Source organism: Loxodonta africana, chromosome 18 (assembly GCF_030014295.1).
Source record: "Loxodonta africana isolate mLoxAfr1 chromosome 18, mLoxAfr1.hap2, whole genome shotgun sequence".
NCBI classification, from domain to species: Eukaryota; Metazoa; Chordata; class Mammalia; order Proboscidea; family Elephantidae; genus Loxodonta; species Loxodonta africana.
Genome location: NC_087359.1, coordinates 71532197 through 71557060, shown reverse-complemented (window position 1 = coordinate 71557060; position 24864 = coordinate 71532197). Strand labels below are relative to the sequence as shown.

The 24864-nt window shown below is 44.1% G+C and overlaps 1 protein-coding gene across 5 annotated transcripts in view; it reads left to right on the top strand.

Moving 5' to 3' along the window:
• The window catches only part of PIK3R6 (phosphoinositide-3-kinase regulatory subunit 6), a 114146-nt gene that overhangs the window by 32646 nt on the left and 56636 nt on the right, over window positions 1-24864 (top strand). For 3 of the 5 annotated variants that reach the window (XM_064271769.1, XM_023556446.2, XM_064271770.1), the window contains 4 exons: window positions 2980-3081; window positions 20252-20335; window positions 20976-21067; window positions 22303-22371. In XM_064271769.1, the coding sequence (XP_064127839.1) occupies window positions 2980-3081; window positions 20252-20335; window positions 20976-21067; window positions 22303-22371 (347 nt within the window). Of the gene's footprint in view, window positions 1-2979; window positions 3082-20251; window positions 20336-20975; window positions 21068-21319; window positions 21373-22302; window positions 22372-24864 lie in introns of all 5 variants that reach the window. The other 2 variants (XM_064271767.1, XM_064271768.1) reach the window with 1 other exon arrangement.

The window sequence follows — 24864 nt, the reverse complement described above, 5'->3', positions numbered from 1 at the left end:
CCTTACTCAGGTCACCTCTCTGATCCCATGTAAAGGGAGTTTCCCTGGGGTGTGGTTTGCGCCACCTTTTATCTCTTGAGACATAAAAGGAAAGAAAAGCAAGCAGAGAGTTGGGGACCTCATAGACCCAAGAAAGCAGCACCAGGAGCAGAGCACGTTCTTTGGATCCGGGGTCCCTGCACCAGAGGAGCTCTTCCACCAGGGGAAGATTGATGAAAAGGAATCTTCCTCCAGAGCTGACAGAGAGAGAATGCCTTACCCTGGAGTTGACGCCCTGAATTTGGACCTGTAGCCTACTAGACTGTGAGAAAACAAACTTCTCTTTGATAAAGTCATTCACTTGTGGTATTTCTATTATAGCAGCTCTAGATAACTAGAACAGGCTGTTAAGTTGCTTCTAGTTTTTCTGTATTATAAATAATATTTTGATGAATATTCTTGTACATACCCTTTACCCACTTGCCCAATTATTTCCTTAGGATAAGTTCCCCAAAATGGAATTGCTTGGACCAATGGTAAGCACGTGTTGAATTTTGATACTTATTGTCCAAGTACTCTGTGGAAATAAATAAATAAATATACCAATTACCATTCTCACCAACAATGTATGACGGAGCACATTTTCTCAAATGCTCACCAACAGTTTATGTTATTACCTTTTCTAATATTTTTATTATATCAATAAGGCTGAAATAATTTATAGTCTGTTACAATTTTAGTACTTAGCTGAATTCAATTGGTTATTTATTTTAAAATTTTACCTCTATATCTATAGGTGAGCCTGATCTACTTTTTAACAACGTCCTATATTTGATTTTGGTATCAAGGCTAAAATGGCCTTTTCAAATAAACTGAGACTCTTTCCTTCTTTCTCTATGCTTTGGAAAAATTTAAACAAGATAAAAATTTTATTTACTTGGCAAGTTTGAAAGAACTCATCAGAGGGACAAACTGGGCCAGACACCACTATTTTAGAGCTAGTACTTTGACGACTTTTTATATTTACTCATTGGTTATGAATATAAGCAGTTTTTCTATCTTTTCTAGGGCCTTTTGAATCATTTTTATTTTTCTGGAAAACCATGTATAATATAAAAGGTTCAGATTTTTTTGCCATATACATTTATATATGACATTTGTTATTCCTAATACTGTCTTTTTGTTCTCTCTTTTTCCTTTCTAGATTAGCTTTCCCAGCTATTGTTGTTGTTGTTAGGTGCTGTCAAGTCAGTTCCAACTCATGGCAACCCTACGCACAACAAAACAAAGCAGTGGCTGATCCTGTGCCATCTTCACAATCGTTATTATGCTTGAGCCCATTGGTGCAGCCACTGTGTCAGTCCATTCGTTGAGGGTCTTCCTCTTCTTTGCTGACCCTCTACTTTACCAAGCATGAAGTCCTTCTGCAGGGGCTGGTCCCTCCTGATAACATCTCCAAAGTATGTGAGACGAAGTCTCACCGTCCTTGCTGCTAAGGAGCATCCTGGCTGTACTTCTTCCAAGACAGATTTGTTTGTTCTTCTGGCAGTCCATGGCATATTCAATATTCTTCACAAACACTGTAATTCAAAGGCATTAATTCTTCAGTTTTCGTTATTCATCGTCCAGCTCTTGCATGCATATGAGGTAATTGAAAATACCATGGCTTGTGTCAGGCACACCTTAGTCTTCAAAGTGACATCTTTGCTTTTTAACACTTTAAAGAGGTCCTTTGTAGCAGATTCACCCAATGCAATGCGTCATTTGATTTCTTGACTGCTGCTTCCATGGCTGTTGCTTGTGGATCCAGGTAAAATGAAATCCTTGACAACTTCAGTCTTTTCTCCGTTTATCATGATGTTGCTTATTGGTCCAGTTGTGAAGATTTTTCTTTTCTTTGTGTTGAGGTGTAATCCACACCGAAGGCTGTGGTCTTTGATCTTCATCAGTAAGTGCTTCAAGTCCTCCTCAATTTCAGCAAGTGAGGTTGTATCATGAGTCTTCCTCCAATCCTGATGCTCCATTCTTCTTCGTATAATCCACCTTCTCGGATTATTTGTGCAGCATACAGATTGAATAAGTATAGTGAAAGGAGACAACCCTGATGCACACCTTTCCTTATTTTAAACCATGCAGTATCCCCTTTTTCTGTTCAAACAACTGCTTCGATCTATGTACAGATTCCTCATGAGCACAATTAAGTGTTCTAGAAGTCCCATTCTTTGCAATGTTATCCATATTTTGTTATGATCCATACAGCTGAATGCCTTTGCATAGTCAATAAAACACAGGTAAACATCTTTCTGGTATTCTCTGCTTTCAGCCATGATCCATCTGACATCAGCAATGATTTCCCTTGTTCCATGTTCTCTTCTGAATCTGGCTTGAATTTCCGGCAGTTCCCCATCGATGTACTGCTGCAGCCACTTCTGAATGATTTTCAGCAAAATTTTACTTGCGTGTGATATTAATGATATTCCCAGCTATACATGTCTTTTTTTCTCCAAAGAACAAGATTTTAGGTTTGTTCAGGGTTCATCTGCTTTTCAGTTGTTGTGTTTGTTACCTTAGGGAGCAGATTTTTGAAGTGTCTCATACTGGGGTCACAGGGAGGCAGCACAGGGTCATGGCTAAGAGCATGGACTCTGGAACCAGATGGTCACAGCTGAAATCCTCGTTTCTTTAGCAACTAGCTATTTGTCCTTGAAAGTTATTTAAACTCTCTGTGCTTCAGTTTTCCCATCTGTAGAATTGGGGGTGGGGGGGCTGTGAAGAATAGTACCTGCTTCATAAGGTTAATATTCGTATTAAAAAGTTGCTATTTTTTCACCGCTTATAAGAGTGTCTGACACATAGTAAGCACCATATAAGTATTTCTTAAATAAATATAGACTTCCTTCCAGTGTTCTAGAAGCCTAGATCCCCCAGGAACTTCTCTGTTCCCCAAACATACTTTCTGCACCTTCTCACCACTTATACCAACTGCCTCTTATTTTGCAGAACCACCTCTGTACAGGAAGAACAACCACCTGCCCTCCACTCTGCTGCCCGAGACAACCACATCCTCCTTACACAGCCCACAGGCTCCCATGGAGAGCTCAGGTCAGTATGGGAAGGGGTCTAGTCAGTCTGCCTGCACAGTGCCGAATAGCCCTCTTGTGGGTGTGAATGACCCCAGTGCTGGCAGGACCACCTCCACCTAGCCAGGCTGTGAGATCTCAATTCAGCTGCCCAGTGGGAGAACATCTTGAGACACGGTCACCCACCCACACACACTTATTCGAGCCTCCACTGCTTACAGGTCATTGAGCTGGACAGTGGGAATGATGACAATAATACCGATGGCCGTCGAGTCGATTCCGACTCATAGCAACCCTATAGGACAGAGTAGAGCTGCCCCATAGGGTTTCCAAGGAGCAGCTGATGGATTCGAACCACGAACCTTTTCGTTAGCAGCCAAGCTCTTAATCACTCTGCCCCCAGGGCTCCCAATGACAATAATAGTTGAGATTTATTACCAAACATTTGGATATTTACATCACATTGCATTTATTTAACAAAATCTTATCTAGCACTTACAACTTGGCAAGTACTGATAAAAGCCTTTGACAAATACTAACTCGTATGATACCCAAAAAACCAAACCCAGTGCCATCGAGTTGATTCCGACTCATAGCGACCCTAAAGGACAGAGTAGAACTGCCCCATAGAGTTTCCAAGGAGCGCCTGGCAGATTCAAACTGCCAACAATTTGGTTAGCAGTCGTAGCACTTAACCACTACGCCACCAGGGTTTCCACTCGATAAAAATAGGTATTATTATTACTCTTATTTTACAGAAGGGGAAACTGAGGGACAGAGAGGACAGGTAGTTTTCCCAAGGTCACACAGGTATTGTATGAGGCAATGTGATGAGTATTTGAACCCAACAGTCTAGCTCCAGTGTCCATGCTCTTAATGATTTCACTATGGATTGTCTCATGAAAACCTCAGAAGGCTTTGGTGAGTTAGGGATAAGGGGTATTAGTATTATTATCCTCTGAAAGGAATACTGAGGCTCAGAGAGGTTAGGCAACTTTCTCAAAGTCACACAGCTAGTATGTGGCAGAACTAGGAGTGGAACTCAAATCTGTCTGATTCCAAAGCCTGGGCTCGAGACCCCTAAATCGCCTTGGGACAAGGAGAGATGACCCTTGCCCCTAAGATGTGTATCATCCACCATGTCAGAGACCCCTTCTCAGATCACCAGGCACAGACTCTAATATCCTTGAGGATTTCTGTCTTGGGGAAGGAGAGCGGTTACCCCAAGCAGGGGTGGCTACTTGGTTTTTATCATCCCTAGGATGCTTTCTTTCCACATCCCAGAGGGCCTCATCCAACCAGAAGACACTCCGTGTCAGGCAACCCCGGTGTGAACCCTGCTGTTGCAATATTCTGGATGGTCCTTAACCAGCTAGGGTTTGGGCTGGGAGCGTTGCCTGAGAGGAGCCATCTGGACACTGTGACCTTCACCCCTAATTCGGGGATGATTATCCTCTGTGAACAGGAAGCATCTTGGCACGTGACTCCCTCCTTGACTAACAGATCAGTTACCCAGAATGCCAAGCTTATCTACTATGGCAGTAGTTCTCAGCCTCATGTACATTAGAGTCTCCTAGGGAGCTATAAAAATTTTTTTATTATTGGGCCCCACCCTCAGGGATTCTGATTTAATGGGCTTGGGTGGGTGGGCTGTGCACTGGTATTTTTTAAAGCTTCCTAGGTGGTTCCAATGTTCAACCAAGGCTGGGAACCATAAAGTAGGGGAAAGGCAAAACATCCTAAGAGAGAGACAGACTCTGTCAAATCAAAAACAGCCACAGGCCAGTGGTGGGCCGTGATTGCCAAGTCCCAGGAAAGCTTTGAATGACCTTAAATTGAGAAGACCCTGGATTATGGGGGTCCTACCATTTTTACCATGGTGAGGACCCTGCCAGCCTCATTCTCTGTTTCCCTTCCTGTTGACTCTTTAGCTGCAATAACACCTACCCTGGAAACCTTCCTATAAGCAACTTTTTTAGGGGTGTTTATTGCCACATTTCAAACCCGAGGCACACATAGATACACATATACACCTAGTCTCACCAGGGTACACCGTCTTCTCTCTTTTACCAGAAAGCAGGTAAACAGTCACATGTAAGAGTGTGGTTGTAGACAAACAGCATAGCAGAGAAAACACTGCATCCAGCAGCTCTGTGGCCTGGAGTAAATCACTCTCCCTTCTGAGCCTCATTTCCGCATTTGTAAAATGGAAAGATGTGCTCTAAGCTCCCTCTAGGTCTGAATTTTTGTGATGGAGAAGTGATATGGGGCACAGGTAAGGACTCTAGACCCGATGAGATAATATATTAAAAAAAAATACTTTGCATATCCATGAGTCAGTTTGGGAATGCTAGCTATAACAATTGACCCCCAAATGTCAGTGTCTTAACACAACAAATGCTTATTTATTGCTCACATCACGGTCCAATCTGGGGTACAAACAATCACCCAGAGTCTGAGGATTCTTTCCTCTTTTGGCACCGTCTTCTTCAGTATGTGTCCCCCAAGGTCACCGGGAAATTGGATGAGAGTCTGGAGGATTGAGCAGAGGATTTTATGGCCAGACCTGGAAGCAGCACATATCACCTCCACTTACATTCCATTGGCCAGAACTCAGTCACATGGCTCCTATCTAACTGCAAGGGAGTCTGGGAAATGTAGTCTTCCTGCCTACCTAGGAAATTGGATTCATGAACTCATAGCATTGTCTTGCCACACCAAGGCAAGACTCTCAGTGTTTATACCTTTCAAGTGCTATAAAATTGTAGGTATTACACTAACTAGATAGTAGATAAGTGGCAACTTTGGTGAAGCGTAAGACAGTACACAATACTAGGGAAGTCAGCACATTTTGACCAAGGCAAAGTCATAGAAGTTTCACAAATGCATCCAAACTCCCTGAGGGACCAAGTTACTGGGCTGGGGGTGGGGAACATGGTCTTGGGGGACGTCTAGCTCTATTGGCATAACATAGACTATAAAGAAAGTGTTCTACATCAAACTGTAGTGAGCAGTGTCTGGGGTCTTAAAAGCTTGCAAGTGGCCATCTAAGATACATCTACCAGTCCCATCCCTGCTGGAGCAAAGGAAAATGTAGAAAACCAAAGATACAGGGACAGATTAGTCCAAGAGACTAATGGACCACAACTACCACAGCCTCCACCAGACTGAACCCAGAACAAACAGATGGTGCCTGGCTACCACAACTGACTGCTCTCACAGGGATCATAATACAGGGTCCTGGACAGAGCAGTAAAGAAATGTAGAACAAAATTCAAATTCACACACACACACACAAAAGACTAGACTTGCTGGTCTGACAGAGACTGAAGAAGCCCTGAGAGTATGGCTCCTGGACACCCTTTGAACTCAGTACTGAAGTCACTCCCGAGGTTCACCTTTCAGCCAAGGATTAGACAGTCACTGTGAGTCAGAAGAGTAGGAATTGACTTGACAGCAATGGGTTTGTTTTTTTTTTTATAGCACAAACAATAGCATGCATGAGGAATGTACTTCCTAGTACAATCACGTATACAAGACTAAATGGGCACACCTGCCCAAAAGCAAAGATGAGAAGACAGGAAGGAACAGGAAAACTGGGTGAATGGAAATGGGGAACCTGGGGTGGAAAAGGGGAGAGTGTTGACACATTGCAGCATTGGCAACCAATGTCACAAAACAATTTGTTTATTAATTGTTTAATGAGAAGCTAATTTGCTCTGCAAACTTTCACCTAAAACACACACACCCACAAATTTAGATATTAATAATAACATTAATGCCTAATAGCAATATCCCACATTCTTGGATGGAGGAAAGGATAATAATAACAAATGTCATTTACATATTTATTGAGTGTCTGCCCTGAGTCAAGAATGGTCTCAGATATTCATATCATATATGAACAACCTGAGACATCTTGTTGCCAGTGCCTCTATGCCTTTAATTGAAGGAGGTTCTTGCCTTTCACTGTCAAGAATGAACAGGTGAGGCACAGAGAATTTTCCATAGGAGCAAAGCTTTATTGAAGAGGCTTGCAAGTGGAGATGAGGAGGGCCTAGGCAACGCTTACCCCCTTCTCCCAGAACAAAGGATTTGCATGGTTTTTTAAAGGTTTTTGAGTGGGAAAAGATTTACGTTTATTCATAGGTAAAGGTGGGGTTTTCCAGAAAGTGGCCCATCTGGGTGGGGATATGTTAACTACGGTGCACACGCAGTAGCTTTCTAAGATGGGTTTAAGATGGCTCCTGTCCCAGAGGCATCTGGGTTTCATAGCAGGACTTATTGTGGAGTGTTGCACCTGTGCAGCCACTCCTGTAGGGCCATTTTGATTCCTGTCGCCGGTACTTGCATCAGGCAGAAGTCATCTGTCAGTCACCTTGCGGATGTCTGCGCATGCTCCAGGGACCGGATTGGGCTGGTCCTTCTGAAAAACATCTTACAAGGGAGTACACTGTTTGTTCTTTCTTTACCACACCTTTCAGGATGGGGATTTTGTATTAGCCAAACACATAGTATTATAAGTAAGTTGCAAGTTGCAGGTTTTGCAGGGCTCCTTGCTTAGGGGCTCAGACCCTGTTTCTTGCCTATCTCATTCCCCCCTGAGAGATTTCATACTCATAATTCTTTACGAGGGTGTAGGAGCAGAGGTCTCTTCTTGTGTAACTTCTTCAAGTTGACACTGGTGTGTTGGCCTGCCTAGCAGAGTAGAAATCTCTCCCTATCTGGTCTAAAATTTTGTAAGGACTGGGGGTCTCACTTTCAGGAATGGGCTAGAAACCTTGCATCACCTTGGAATTGTTGTAACCTAGAGGACACAAACTTTATCAGAAGCTTGAGGAGACAAGACCCAAAAATCAAAAGTCGAAGTATAGGAACTTGAGGGCCCAAAAAGGGTAGAAACCAAGGAAGAGAGGGGAGTACCTCCCACACTGCCCACCAAATATCTAGGCCTCCCTCTCTTTTGACTCTCAATCTCTTTTTTTCTTTTTTTTTTCTTCTTTACATTCTCTGGCCTACTTCACAGGAAAGGGGAAAAGTAAAGTTCCTTACCTTAGTCTTTCTGTCAACCCCAATAACTGTACAGTCACGACTGGAGAGTGGGCTTGGATTTTGGGTCAAAACAGAGAGAAGGCAGCTCCCGTGTCTAGCAAAAATTCAGTCTCCTTACCTCCCACGTCAAGAGTAACCCAAGGCTCCACTGCAGAAATAATGACGGTCTTCTGGCTGGGAGCTGAGCAGACTTCTGAGCCTCGTCAATAGGGCTGCTCTTCCTCCTCCAAGGAGAGGGACATCAGGTGCAGTGGGTCTGCCTGGACTGGCCTCTGGGGGAAGTCAACTGGGCACCCTGTTTTAGGACGCGTAGGACATCCCGCCTTGTAGTGGCCTGTCTTTTTGCAATACCCACATTGGTCTGGCTCCATACTCACCAGCTAATGAGGATATTCTCGTGGAGGTCTTGGCCTTTGGGATCCTGTAGGGTTACCTCAAGGTGGGCCCTGAAGTGCTACTGCCAACAATCGGGCCTTTTCCTCATTGTATCCTCCACTGCTAGGTTCCTGTTGTTAAAGACCTTAAAGGCTTCCCCAACCAGCTGTGAGAGTGGAGTCTGGGGTTCGGCCTCTATCTTTTGCAGCTTCCTTTTAATATCTGCTGCAGACTGGGTAATAAAATCCACAGCTAGCAAAGTCTTTTCTTCCGGGCTCTCAGGGTCAGTGTTAGTATGTTCCCTAAAAGCCTCAGTCAGCCTGGTAAGGAAGACCGCTGGGTTCTCCTCTGCTGTCTGGGTAATTTCTTTCACCCTATCATAATTGACAGGCTTGGCTACACACTTTTGAATCCTGCCTATGACACATGCAACTAAATGTCTGGCTCTTTCCTTACCATCCACATTGTAATCCCAGTTCGGCTCCACACTGGGGGCTGCTTCCCATCCTGGTCTGAAAATAACATGTGTTGGTTGTGAGCAGTTAGCATCGTCTGCCTGTTCTTTAGCCTTAGCCAGGATCCTAGTCTTCTCATCCGTATTGCAACAGTGAGTTAAAATGACCATCACATCTCCTGAGGTCAAATTAAAATTGAAGCTGAGTTTCATGAGCTCATCCTTAAATCTCTCCGGGTCTTCTAACACACTCTCTAACTTTTCTATGCACTGGCTTAAGTCTGAGACTGAAAATGGCACATGAACCCAGGTTGTGCCTCTATTCCCATAGTGACTGATAAATTTCTTAAAGATTTCTCTAATTTAACTATACCATAAATAGGAATTGAAGTTACCAACCACACCCTGAGTGTTGGACCAATGGGTTTTCTTCTGACTTTCATTTTACGGTGGGTAACAAATTTAACATTACCTTTTTAATATTTACTATGAATATATAAAGATAATCTTAAAGTTCACAAAGTGTACTGTTCACACATTTATCAGGAATTTAAACAAAAAATTGCCCACGATCAAAGACCTAAATATAAAGACTAAAACGATAAAGATCATGGAAGAAAAAATAGGGACAACGTTAGGAGCCCTAATACAAGGCATAAACAGAATACAAAACATTACCAAAAATGATGAAGAGAAACCAGGTAACTGGGAGCTCCTAAAAATCAAACACTTATGCTCATGCTCATCTAAAGACTTCACCAAAAGAGTAAAAAGACCGCCTACAGACTGGGAAAGAATTTTCAGCTATGACATCTCCGACCAGCGCCTGATCTCTAAAATCTATATGATTCTGTCAAAACTCAACCACAAAAAGACAAACAACCCAATCAAGAAGTGGGCAAAGGATATGAACACACACTTCACTAAAGAAGATATTCAGGCAGCTAACAGATACATGAGAAAATGCTCTCGATCATTAGCCATTAGAGAAATGCAAATTAAAACTACGATGAGATTCCATCTTACTCCAACAAGGCTGGCATTAATCCAAAAAACACAAAATAATAAATGTTGGAGAGGCTGCGGAGAGATTGGAACTCTTATACATTGCTGGTGGGAATGTAAAATGGTACAACCACTTTGGAAATCTATCTGGCGTTATCTTAAACAGTTAGAAATAGAACTACCATACAACCCAGAAATCCCACTCCTTGGAATATACCCTAGAGAAATAAGAGCCTTCACACGAACAGATATATGCACACCCATGTTTATTGCAGCTCTGTTTACAATAACAAAAAGCTGGAAGCAACCAAAGTGTCCATCAACGGATGAATGGTTAAATAAATTGTGGTATATTCACACAATGGAATACTATGCATCGATAAAAAACAGTGACGAATCTGTGAAACATTTCATAACCTGGAGGAACCTGGAAGGCATTATGCTGAGCGAAATTAGTCAGAGGCAAAAGGACAAATATTGTATAAGACCACTATTATAAGATCTTGAGAAATAGTATAAATTGAGAAGAACACATACTTTTGTGGTTACGAGGGGGGGAGGGAGGGAGGGTGGGAGAGGGTTATTTACTGATTAGTTAGTAGATAAGAACTACTTTAGGTGAAGGGAAGGACAATACTCAATGCATGGAAGGTCAGCTCAACTGGACTGGACCAAAAGCAAAGAAGTTTCCGGGATGAAATGAATGCCTCGAAGGTCAGCGGAGCAAGGGCAGGGGTTTGGGGACCATGGTTTAAGGGGACTTGTAAGTCAATTGGCAAAATAATTCTATTATGAAAACATTCTGCATCCCACTTTGAAGTGTGGCATCTGGGGTCTTAAATGCTAACAAGCGGCCATCTAAGATGCATCAATTGGTCTCAACCCACCTGGATCAAAGGAGAATGAAGAACACCAACGTCACACAATAACTACGAGCCCAAGAGACAGAAAGGGCCACGTGAACCAGAGACTTACATCATCGTGAGACCAGAAGAACTAGTTGGTGCCCGGCCACAAGCGATGACTACCCTGACAGGGAGCATAACAGAGAACCCCTGAGGGAGCAGGAGATCAGTGGGATGCAGACCCCAAATTCTCACAAAAAGACCATACTTAATGGTCTGACTGAGACTGGAGGAATCCCGGCGGTCATGGTCCCCAAACCTTCTGTTGGCCCAGGACAGGAACCATACCCCAAGACAACTCATCAGACATGGAAGGGACTGGACAATGGGTAGGAGAGAGATGCTGATGAAGAGTGAGCTCTTAGTATCAGGTGGACACTTGCGACTGTGTTGGCATCTCCTGTCTGGAGGGGGTATGGGAGGGTAGAGGGAGTTGGAAGCTGGCAAAATTGTCACAAAAGGAGAGACTGGAAGGGCTGACTCATTAGGGGGAGAGATAGTGGGAGTATGGAGTAAGGTGTATATAAACTTATATGTGACAGACTGACTTGATTTGTAAACGTTCACTTGAAGCTCAATAAAATTAAAAAAAAAAATTGCCCACATAAGTTCACTATTACTTGGAAAGGGATCATCTAAACTAGTATAGGTGGATATATCACATAAAAACATATCTAGAAGGAACACACAAATTTTGTCTAGAGAAAACAGAAAATAAGAAATAAAGGGCATCCAGGTTGGCAAGAAAGAAGTAAAAGTATCTCTATTTGCAGATGACATGATCTTATACACAGAAAACCCTAAGGAATCCTCCAGAAAACTACTGAAACTAATAGAAGAGTTCAGCAGAGTATCAGGATACAAGATAAACATACAAAAATCAGTTGGATTCCTCTACACCAACAAAAAGAACATCGAAGAGGAAATCACCAAATCAATACCATTTGCAGTAGCCCCCAAGAAGATAAAATACTTAGGAATAAATCTTACCAGAGATGTAAAAGACTTATACAGAGAAAATTACAGTACACTTCTGCAAGGAACCAAAAGAGACTTACATAAGTGGAAAAACATACCTTGCTCATGGATAGGAAGACTTAACATTATAAAATGTCTATTCTACCAAAAGTGATCTATACATTTAATGCAATTTCTATCCAAATCCCAATGACATTCTTTAATGAGATGGAGAAACAAATCACCAACTTCATATGGAAGGGAAAGAGGACCTGGATAAATAAGGCATTACTGAAAAAGAGGAACAAAATGGGAGGCCTTACTTTACCTGATTTTAGAGAAAACAGAAAATATAGGAAAACTTACATGTGACAACCAAGTTTTCATTAGAGGATTCATGATTAGCAAGATAATACAGGATGGACTTCTCCTGTTGGAGGTCTCCAGTTAATCTGTCCAAAGATACTAAGTGCTCTGCCAGAGGGCAAGCTGCGCCTCCTTGGTTTACCTATTAACAGTCATGGGTCACTTTCTCAGAAGCAGAAGTAGAGCCTAAGACAAAATGGAGTCTGACCCATGAGATCAATCTCTTCTGAGAACCTGATTTAAGATACATAATTTTCTATATAGCATGAGGGTGAGAGTTTGATTACAAACATTAGACAGGTATTTCATACAGCATTGTCTTGAAGACTGATTAAACCAATTACTGATTTACCCTAAACATAACTCTATTTACTGATCTTTGGAGTCAGTTTCTCAAAACAGACTGAATTCTTAAAAAAAAAAAAAAAGCACAATGCCCAGAGCAAATGGCCTTGCTACTTTATCTGGACAATTGTTTGACTCAAAGTGGCTTCAGGAATCAGTTTTTCTCAAAGGTCAGGGTTGAAAAGGACACCCAAGGGTTATGGCCTGTGTGGGTTGCCTCAACATCTATGGAAGCCAGAAATCTGGATTCCAGGAGAATTACATACAACTCTTTCATGGTTCCCTCCTTTGGATCATGATCTTGTTATAGAATCTTTGATCAAAAATGTTCAATAAATGGTATTTGGGCACTATCTGATTTTTAAGATCCCAGGCACCATACAGCAAATCAGGAGGTAGAATAGAGACACTAACATTAGGCCAATTGTCTGAAATAACCAATGAAACCATGACCCCAAGGTCTTTGAACCAAGGAAACAAATCTCATGAGGTGTTTGTTTAAGCACAAGCAGCATCCGAAAGCGCTTTCCATGTGCCTCAGCAGCAACTACATTGTGCAAAACCTCAGATTGGGTATTAATATAAATACAGCAACATTTATCTATCAAGGCACAAAATATCCCTCGAGAGAACTAATAGAAAATCTAATGCTATTCTAATTTGTAAAATCACAGCTCAAATTTCAAACACTACTCAGGTTATATTTACAACTTCACTAAGTTTACCAACAGGAACTTCTAATTCAAGAGTTAAAATAACTAAACCCATTAGTTAGATAATTTAAGAGAAAAGAGGAAAATGGTTCCTTATATCCAGAATGTAGGACCTTAAAGCATTTCTTATTTCCAGAAAGAAAGGCCTTAAAACATCAGCAATATTCTCACATAAAACCCACAGTATCATTTCGTTTACTCAGTCTTATGTTGTTAGCTTCTGTTGTAAGTGATTCTGGACCGATTGCAGTCTGCAAAACCATAGCTTCTGATTAAGAGTTCTGGGAAATCTTGATTTAGTCTAGTCACAGTCTTTTTCATAAGTTCAGTATAATCCATCTTTTTTTTTGTTGAGGTAGCCTGGTCAAACGTTTTCAGAAAATCAGCAAAGTAAAAACTTGTCTATAGATGAAAAAACTTAATATGGTCATGATTAATTTATAAACATAATTCTTAATAGTGAAAGACCTGATAGAAAATAATTACAAGCATAACAGAAAGGCCAAATAAAATCAGTTAAAAAAAAACTTTAGATGAAAATATTTCTAAATATAATAATTAACCATATTTTTTAAAGACGTTTCAGGCATAATACATAATAATCTTGAGACATAATGCCACATATTCAGGATATATTAAGAATATACCAAGATTATCAAGTCTCTAATACTTTTTTTTAAAATACCTGAATGGTAATAAAAATAACTTCATAGGTAAATGACATGAATTCTTCAATTAATCCACTGGCTTTGATGTTGCTAGATTTTAAAAAAAAGTTTCAACCAAGTTAGCAATAAAAAATAATAAAATCATGATATAATATTATTCATTTGCCACCTAATAGGCAAAAACACATGAAATACTAACATAAATTTTAACTCAAAGTGAACCAGGTACTTCTCTTGATTTTAACAATATGTTCTATGTAATTTATAGCATGTTAAATAAACTTTTTAGCACTCTTTCTGTATAAAAAATTTCCACGGCTTTCAAACTTGCCAGGAGTTTATCATAAGTTGCCAAGAAACAATACTTCAGTTATTTAACCAAAGATCTTAAAATAAAAACCTTTGCTTTTTCTTTATCCTAAAGCCATGTGGCTTGATTTCTGACTGAAGAATCTTATTCTAATGAGAGAACTATTAAACTTTAGTCAAACAGACATTTTTGAAAGGCAGAAGATAACTAATTTCTTTCCCTTTTACTGTTCCGGAACTGTTACTTTCACATTAAGACAAAATTATTTTTTCTCTTCAGCCCAATCAATAAATTCTCAGGAGTCTCTATAAGTATATTCTAATTTAACCTGAATTTCTTTTTACCACTTAATTTCTATGCATCACACAGAAATTACACATAAGACACAGACAGAGGTGATTGAGATAATCTTGCAGTCTCAACCTCCCAGACAGCCCTGGTCACACATAAGATGAGCAAATAGACAGCGCTCAGATGAGACAAGCCAGAAAGGGAAAGGGGGAACAAAGATGATCTTATTGAGGTCTAACACATTAGTAGAAGTATCTGAATGTCCACTTTGATCTTCCAGATACCTCTTATCCCCAATACCAGACGGAGAGGCTTCAATCTAAACAGATAGAGACGTCTACATAAGTCCCCCACAACTAGGGTGTACCATCTAGAGACAGACAATATCCAGACACACAAAAATGATGACTGCTACACACTCATGTGCCTGCCCAAACTCTAAAACAAGTGGCTGGGCAAAAGCCAGTTGAGAAGAAAAGAAAGAAGAAGAAAGGGATGATCTGCAGTTCCCTTCAAGACTGACCACCAGCTGACCAGAAATTCCCTACTCCCTGGGGTCAAAAAGAAGGGGCCCTTTGGTCCCTAGGGTCAGAAAACCCATCGTACTGGTACCCTCCACAGACCTTTCAGTAGTAATTCTGGTGTGGTGCTCCCTAGTCCCTCAAGTAGTTTAAGAAGGCATCCCTTGGTCCCTAGGATCAGAAAACCCATCGCACTGGAGACCCTCCACCCTTCACTAGTGACTCCGGCCCCCACAGAATGAGACATCCATCCATGGGGGACTCCTGGGTGGCCTGACCCAGGTGAGGGACTCTTAATCTGCAACTCAGATATCTACTGAGTCCTCGTTATTACATTTCAACTTTCCAAGGAAAGACAGAATAGAAAGGGAAGTCTGCTCGAAAGGAAAATGAAACTAAGATGAGGTCAGGTAATTCTCCTCTCCACACTGCCTTGGTCCTAGAATGGGACACAAAAGATCCCTTTGTGCCTCCTGGCTGGCTCGCCAAATCATTGCTGGTTCCTCTATGCCTTTAACTGAAGGAGGTTCTTGCCTTTCACTGTCAAGAATGAACAGGTGAGGCATGGAGAATTTTCCACAAGAGCAAAGCTTTACTGAAGAGGCTTGCAAGCGGAGACAAGGAGGGCCTAGGCAACGCTTATCCCCATCTCCCAGAACAAAGGATTTGCATGGTTTTTAAAAGGTTTTTGAGTGGGAAAAGATTTATGTTTATTCATAGGTATAGGTGGGGTTTTCCAGAAAGTGGCCCATCTGGGTGGGGATATGTTAACTACGGTGCACGCAGAGCAGCTTTTTAAGATGGCTTCTGTCTCAGAGGCTTCTGGGATTTGTAACAGGACTTATTATGGGGTGTTGCATCTGCACAGCCCCTCCTGTAGTGCCGGTTCAATTCCTGTTGTGGGTGCTTGCATCAGGCAGAAGTCATCTGTCAGTTACCTTGCAGATGTCTGTGCATGCTCCAGGAACCAGAATGGGCTGGCCCTTCTGAAAAACATCTTACAAGGGAGTACATTGTTTGTTCTTTCCTTATCACACATTCCAGGATGGGGTTTTGTATAAGCCAAACACACAGTATTGTAAGTTGCAAGTTGCAGGTGTTGCAGGGCTCCTTGCTTAGGGGCTCAGTCCCTGTTTCTTCCCTATCTCAATTTGAGACATAAGAAATATCCCATTTCTTTCTTTTAATCAAATCAAACTCAGCTTCAAGCTTTCATCCACCAAGATCAGTACAAACTCCAGCATCATTCACTTGGGCTGCCTCCTCCTTCCTTTGGATCTTGTGAGAAGCCCAGGGCTTACAAAGTCTGCTCAGTGGGGAAGGTCTGTGGTCTTCAACCCACTGTGGCCGCAGCCTCCCAGAGCTGCTTGGCTAGGCTTGCATTGTCCATAGGGGCGTGGGGAGCACTACAGCAAAGGTGGTCGAGGAGATAGCTGCTGTGGCTTTCCAGGGCATGGAGTTGAGTGCTGTCTTAGTTTCCTAGTGCTGCTGTACCAGAAATACCCCAAGTGGGTGGCTTTAAGAAAGAGAAATTTATTTTCTCACTAGCTCTGAAGGAGGGCACCCTCTCAGCTCTGGGAGGGGAAGATCCTTGTCTCAGCTTCTGTAGCCGCAACGTTCCTCAGTTCCTTGGTGGTCTTCACGTTGCATCTGTCTTTTTTCCCTTGCTAGTGCTTGCTTGTCTTTGTGTCTGTGGTGCTCCTTGTAACTCAGAAGTGATTAGCTTTAGGACACACCCTGCACTGATAATTGCCTCATTAACATGATAAAGAAAATCCTGTTTCCAAATAGGATTACATATACAGGTATAGGGGTTAAGATTCAAACATATTTTGAGGGGACACAATTCAGTCTAAAACAAGTGCTTAGCTGCCCTCCTGAGATCTTTGCTACCACTGGTAAGCCATGTCCCAGCCAGCCCTGGTCTTTGTTATTTCCTGGAACCCACAATCTTTGTGCCTTCACAGTCTAGGGGAATCCAACATCCTACCCTTGGATTGGGCTGCTCCCCTTTTTAAGCATCAGCCTTCATTCCCATGCCTTTTGAACAATCCAGTTTGTTGTCCTCATCAGCTAGATCAGGGGTCTCAAATTCAGGTGCTTACAGGGGCCAGGCAGATAATGTAAATGAGCAAAACAAGAATTGTAAATGTGAAGAACTAGAAATGTGACCCGTCTCAAAGGGGCAGCTGCTCCCCAGCCCCTGTTGATTGTCACATGTGGGAAGAATGCTGGCCCAATGTTGACAGATTCTCAGATTTCCAAGAGATGCCAGAAACCCAAACTTTCATGCAAAATATCCTGATTCTTAAATTTTGGCAGCTAATTCAATTTTTTTTTCAAGACACTGTGCAAAGCCAAACGAAACAGGTCTGTAAGCCAGATGTGGACCACAGCCTGAGCGTTTGTTCCGGCTGCCCAGACTTTCGAAAACAAAGCTTATTTGGGGTTGTCTCCCGGGGCTACTGTCGACTTCTCTATTTTTCTCTGAAACATACAAACTTAATTCCCCTTGCAAAGCAAAGGAACACAGAGCCTTGGCTGTCCTTCCAGTAAATGGGAAGGGGGAGAATCATAGTTCTGAGTCTTTCTTTGCAGTCCACAGTGGAAGGAAGGAAGGAGGGAGGGAGGGAGGGAAGGAAGGAAGGAAGGAAAAAAAAGAAAAGGAGGGAAGAAGGGAGGGAGGGAAACAAAGAGGAAGGGATGGAGGGATGGATAGAGACAGAGAGAAAGAAGGAAAGAGAGGAAGGGAGGGAGGAGAGGAAAGGAGAGAGAAAAGGAAGAAGAAGGGAAGATGGGAGGGAGGAGGAGAGAGAGGAAAGAAAGAGAAAGACAAAGAAAGGAAGAAGGACAGGAGGGAGAAAAGAAGAGAGGGAGGGAGGAAAGAAAAAGAGAGAGAGGGGAAGGCAGGCCGGGAGGGAGAGAAAAGGGGAAGGAGAGAAAAAAGAGAGAAAGAGAAAGGAAGGTAGGGCAGGAAGAAAAGAAAGAAGGAAGGAAGACAAGCAGATATGAAATCAGTGGATTTTTAAGCAACTCACCCTGCATCAGCTCATTCAGCCCTCCTGCAAGGTGGAGATGGGTAGCTAGAAGGACAGGCTGTGACCAGCCATCATGCCAGGCTATTATTTCCTTGCCTGTGTGGGCAGATGCAGCACTGCCCAACAGAGCGGCCAGGTGGGCAGATGTGTGCTGTAATGCCCTGCCCACCCTCAGCCTGGAGGAGAGGCAGGGTCTGGCCTTGATGTGGTCAAGGGGGGCAAGCAAGAGTCAGGAGGAAAGGGAGAGGTTCAGAGATGCCAGGGGCCCTGGAAGACTTTGCACAGGCTCATCTCAAAGCCACTCAGGGGCCAGCTCATGAGCACCAGGACAGGGGATGCATTGGCCTGAAGAAATGTTGACCCTTGGACTGCAGTACGCTGACTTTTGACTTGTAATTTCTATTGTACCCACTTCCAAAGGAATCCGAAGCAATTAAGATATACAGTGTGTTTACAGAACATACAGCAGGAGCATCGAAGCAGAGAGGAACAAAGAAGAGAAGGGGTCCCGATCTCTTGAGATGAGCTGATATTTGAGGCTGGGCCCTGATTTGGCTGTGAGTTTCCTGACAGCCAGGGCAAAAGGGGAACCCCTGAGCTATGTGGTTTGTATTGTCTAACAACCAAATAACACACACTTATAAAGACAAACTCTTGGTTGGGACCCATTGAAAAGAGTAGTTTATTGTATGGGGTGTGTTTTCCCTACGTCCATGTTAGTCCGCATGCTCCATGAAGCAGATACCACAATGAAATTACGATGCGAGGATTTATTAGGGGAAGCTCCCGTGTGATAGAAAATGGAGAGGGAGCTGGTGAAGGCTGGGAGAGCTGTCAGACCCTGAATGGAGAAGAAACGGAAGAAGCGTTGGGTGAAGTGTCTTAGGCTGATGGATAGTCCAAGAAAGGCCCGGCAGGACAGCTGGGGAATCAGAGAAGACCAATGTTGGCCATCAGAGAAGTCCTGCATCACCCAGGGAAGGTCCTGCTTTCGAATCCTGCTGCACTCCAGCACTGGCTGGGCAGAGTGGCCTTGGCACAGAGGGTTGGGATCCATGGCCAATTAAACTCCCTGTAGTTGGAGGTTCCACCACCTGTCTGTCAGTTTGTTGTACTGTGGTGGCTTGCGTGTTGCTGGAAGCTATGCTACTGGTATTTCAAATGCCAACAAGGTCATCCAGGGTGGGCAGGTTTCAGTGGCGCATCCAGACTACAATAGACTAGGAAGAAAGGGCTGGTGATCTACTTCTTAAAATTAGTCAGTGAAAGCCACATCAGAATATCGTCTGATATAGTGCTGGACGATGAGCCCCCTAGGTTGGAAGGCTCTATAGAAGAGCCACAACAATGGACTCAGGGGTACCAGTCATCACGATGCTGGCGTGGAACCGGCCAATGTTTTGTTCCGTTGTACATGGGGTCGCTATGAGTCAGAGCTAACTTGATGGTAACTAACAGCAAAGTTGGAGGTCAGCGAGGCGCCTCCTCTGGGCTCCCACACTTTCTAAACGCCAGTCGTTTAATCTCGAATCACCTTCAGATTTTTGCCATGTCAGAGTATCACCTGCTCTAGAGTTTATCTGACCTTTTTCTTTACATTGACTTTAAATTAACTCCATTTTAAAGTTTTAGCCTCATCCTCGGAATCGCCATGCCATCAGAGGTTGAGGAGCTAGTTAGATGTATTTTTTTCCCTAATACACAATAAAATAAGTGCTTAACTATTCAAATTTGAAGACCGTTTACATGCCCCCTAAAATCATCTTAGGTGCCACCAGTGGTATATGTACTGCGCTTTGGGAAACGCTGGTTTTCTAAGAACACAGAAATGCCAATAAAACCAGAAAAACCAAGTCAGTTGCAAACTCACTGTGACCTTTCGGAAGCATATGGCCAGGGCTTTTTCCTGAGGAGGCTCTGGATGGATTCAAACCACTCTGAACCACCAATCTTTTCGTTAGTAGTTGAGCACTTAACAGTTCATGCCACCCAGAGACTCCTAGAAATGCCAATAGAAAGGCTGTATCCCTCTGCTGGCCGGTGTATGGGCTGCCTTGCTGCCAGCTCTCATCTGATTGCTGTGGGGTACCTCCTGAGGCTTGTTGAAGGTCCTGGAGGTGGGGGTGAGGGTAAGACCAGGCTTGCTGAGCACCCAGGCCCTGTCCTCAAGTCCCCCTCCCCCTGCTGCCCAGATGCAGAGCTGGACCTCTTGAGGAGTGTGCAGGCCGTGCTCCGGGAACTCAGCGTCCAGGCCCCTGCTCTGCAGAGCAACCAAGGTAAGAGGCACCAGACATATGTCCATCTGTCCATCTGCTCCCTCTGCTTCCCCAGCCCAGCCAGCTTTACACTTTCGGGGAAATGCCCCAGCCTGGAGCTGGCGTGGTGAAGGTATCTAGCCAAACCCCCTTCCTGCCTGGGGTTAGGAGGACAGAGAAGACTTCCCGCTCCCCGCTCAGCAGCCCCAGGCACTGTCGTAGGGTACACCGGGATCTGCCTCTCTCTTCCTTAACCCCCTTCCCCAGCTCCACGTGCAAACAGAGTCTCCCTCAGCTCCATAGGACTTCCAGAGCTTGGGCTCAGGAAAGCTGCCTGCAAGCATTCTGCTCAGGCATGTGCCGTCTCCTCTCCTTTGACCACACCTGTTGAAGGGTTGGGGCTGTCCCTGCCAGTGTCCCCCTCCCTTCCTTCCTGCCCTGGGAACTCGCTGTCCACACAAGGCCTGCAAACCTGGATTCACCCACACGTGAGAAGCCAGTCACTTGGGCCTGGAGCCAAGCCCCTGGCTGAGGGTCAGCCTGCAGCTGGTCAGAGGTGCCTTCTGGGACTCACGGGCTCAGGGCCCTGCTCAGTGGGGTCTCCTCTAGGAATCCCCCCTCCCTGCCTGGTGGTACTGGGCTCTCCTTTCTCCTGGCCCAGGCATGTGGAGATGGTCCCTGCACAAGAAGGTGGAGCGAGATCCCTGGAAGAGCCCAGCTCTGGTCCGTATCCTGCTCAGAGAGCTGGAGAAGGTGGGTTCTAGGCTTCGGCGGCAGATGGGGGATGGAAAAGAGAGGGACTGGTTAGGCTAGGGGCTGGGCCCTTTAGCACTGTCTCCCAAATGTGGGTCATTGGTGGAGTTCCCTTGTGATTTTTACCATATATGTCTCCCTCCCGTCCTTTTGGGGGCATGATGGTTCAGTGGTAGAATTCCTGCTGGAGACTCAGGTTTGATTCCTGGTCAGTGCATCTCATGCGCAGCCTGTACCCTTCTATCGTTGCAGGCTTCTGTGTTGCTATGATGCTGAACAGGTTTCAGTGGAGCTTCTACACTAAGGTGGACTAGGAAGAAAGGCCTGGTAGCCTGCTTCTGAAAATCAGCCAGTGAAAACCCTATGGATCACGGCAGTCCCATCCACAACCAATCTTGGGCGTGGTGCAGGATCAGGCAGTGTTTCCTTCCATTGTGCATGGGGCAGCCGTGAGTCAGGGCTGACTCCATGGCAGCTAACAGCCTGTACTTTTATATAAGCAATATTTTCTTTCGATTGACTCGCATTGTTTTATTTGAATTAACATATTTCAAAAATAAACCCCATAACATGGCCATAAATGGAAAACCAATGATCACTTGTTATAAACAGAAGGTACCCGTAAGCATAATTACATAATGATTATAACTTTTTATATTTATCCTTATACCACCTAAAATTTTCCATCATACCCCTAATATTCTGTATGCAACTGTTTGGGAAACACCGCTCTCGGGGAGCCTCCAGGTCGGGGACTTGCTTGTCATTTTGCTGCTGGCTCCTGCCCTAAGTCAATGCCACCATCCCCCCTCCATAGAGCTCCGGGAGCCACTGTCCACCCCTAGCCCCCACCTGCACAGCAGGGATGCCACAGCCATGCTCCCTCTCCACCACTGCCCCAGCTCAGGCCAGGGTGAACTGTCCTTTTTTAAATTCTCCTTGGACTCCCTGGGTGGTACAAATGGCTAAACTCTCAGCTGCTAACTGAAAGTTTGGTGGTTTGAGGCCACCCGGAGGTTCTTTGGAAGAAAGATCTCTCTACCTACTTCTGAAAAACCATTCTGACACACATGTTGTCACCATGAGCTGGAGTCAACTCCATGGCAACTGGTTTTCTGGTGGTATGATGAAATGCTGCCCCCTACTCTCTCTCCTGCACGCTCTAGCTCAAACTGCCTCACGTAGGATGTGGCAAGCCCCCGCCCATAAATGTGATGTCATCTCCTGTTTTCCAGGCAGAACGCGAGGACCGCCGGCATGTCATCATTCCCCTGCTGCATACGCTGATGTACGTGCTCACGAAGGTGAGCTGGGGCTGAGGTCAAGGTGGCGGTAGTGGCCCACATGTTGCTCCTTAGTGTGAGTCCCTCCCAGTGTGAGTCTAGAAAAACTCTTCGATTGCCTGCCCCAACTGGTTTCTAGCTATGCCTTAACACATGAAGAGACAAAAGTACAGAGACAATGGGGAAAGTCAAGGCAGTCTGGAGAACGAGTGCATGGGTGGCCTCAAATGCCAGAGTTAGGTCTTGGGTTTGCTCATATGTGCAACAGGAGCCAACATTGATCCCTATACAGAGAAGGGATATGATTAATGAAAAGTGTCTTGAAAGAGTAATTGAGAATTGCATGTAGTTAGTTGCAGGGGTGGGCATAGATAGAGAGGAAGATGAGAGAGGCAGGAAGAGTAATTCTGGAGGTGCTGGAACATCCGGAGGAGGGACTGGCTCTGGCAAAGGCAGAAAGCACAATGAGGAACAGGAGGAATGGAGCCTCTAGGGCACTGGGGTATATCTCATGTCTGTGGGTTGCAAGGAGAAGTCAAGGATGTTCTTGAGAAGTAACTCCAAGATTACTTCAGAAGTAACTCCAAGGCCAGCCTGGAGAACTATAGAGCTGCATGGACCTGAGCGAGAGGTAAGTGGGAAGTTGGTTCATTAGCAGAACACGATGAGATGAATTTCCATCTTGGGAAGTGTCTTAGATATCTAGGGCTGCTGTAACAGATATACAACTGATGGGTGGCTTTAACGAACAGAAATTTATTTCCTCACAGTTTAGGAGGCTAGAACTCTGAATTCAGGGAGTTAGCTCTAAGGGAAGGCTTTTGCTCTCTGTAGGCTCTGGAGGAAAGTCCTTGCCTTTTCTGAGCTTCTGCCCCTGGGCGATCTTTATGTGGCATGGCATTTCCCTTCCCACATCTCTGCTTCCTAGCTTGCTTTGTTTAATCTCTTTTATATCTCAAAAGAGATTGACCTAAGACACACCCTACACTAATCATGTCTCATTACATAACAAAGACATCCCATTAACAAATGGGATTGTAACCACAGGTATAGAGGTTAGGATTTACAACACATGTTTTTGGGGGGACACAATTCAATCTGTAACTTTATACCCCTTGGCCCCCCAAAATTTATGTCTTTCCCACATTCAAAACACACTTACTCCATCAAATCATTCCAAAGGTCTTAAATCAACTCCTAGTCCAAAGTCTCATCTTCTGGATCATCGAAATCAAATATGGGTGAGGCTTTAGATGTGTTTTTATCCTGGGACAAAATTCCTCTTTATCTGTGAACCTGTGAAATCTAAACCACAAGCTATCTGTTTCCAAAGAACAATGGTGGAACAGGCACAAGGTAGACATTTCCACTACAAATGGAGAAATTGGAGGGAAAGAAGAGATAACAGGCACCAGGCAAATCTAAAACCTAGCAGAAAAATTTACATTAGCCCTCAAGGCTTGGAAATAATCTTCTGTTTTCTGAGACCATCTGGGCAATGGCCCTGCCCTCTAGACTCTGGGTGTTGGCCATGTTCTCTGGATTCTCGGTGGAGGCCCCTAGACCCTGGGCTTCAGCTTCTTCTTCCAGGTCTACTGGGACAGAAGCTCTGCTCCCTTGGCTTTGGGCAGTCCCATTCTGCTAGTCCATCTGAGTGGCTATCCCACCTCCTTGGCCCTGGCAGGTCCTATTCTTCCTCTTGGGCATGGCAATCCTGGCCCCTCAACTTTGAGCAGTGGCCACATCCCTCTGGCTCACCTTAATGGTGGCCCCAAACTCCAGAATGAGTTGGTGAAGATCCGAGTCTTTGAAATCTAGGAGGCTGTGGCCCCACTCTTTGAGATCCAGGAGACTGTGGCCTCACCCTTTGAAACCAAGGTCCTGCTTCCCATGTTCCTCTGAACAGTTCTGCTGACCTCCAAGCTACTCCAGGGATGGTCCTCTTTTCTTGGAGGTCAGCAGATGTAGCTTTTTTGGCCTGTCTCCTGGCTGTAGAATTCCAAGAGGCAGACAGTTCTTTTTCCTTTCATCCTGTCTCTGACCCCTTCAGTCTCAGCTAATGAATTTTCTGCTGTGGTAGTTGGTTAGATCCATCAGTCACAGGCTTAATCTCATTTTCTTTTAAAAGCCTCACCAGAAGCACATTTAATGTCCACATTTCTAGCAACATTCTGTTGCTGGTGCCATACGTATTCTCTAAGACGATAGAGACTTTCTCTACAGCTCTGCTCACTTCCTTCTGAGCCCTCACCAGAATTCACTTTGACATCTATAATTCTACCAACAGTCTCTTCAGGGCATCTAGGCTTTTACTGCTTAGGCACCTTGAAACTCTTCTAGCCGCTACCTATTACCCAATTCCAAAACTGCTTCCACGTTTTAGGTATCTGTTAGAGCAGCACCCCCACTTCTTGGAACCAAATTCTGTCTTTGTTATCTAGTGCTGCTGTAACAGAAATACCAAAAGGAAGTGGCTTTGACAAACAGAAATTTATTTTCTCAAAGTTTAGGAGC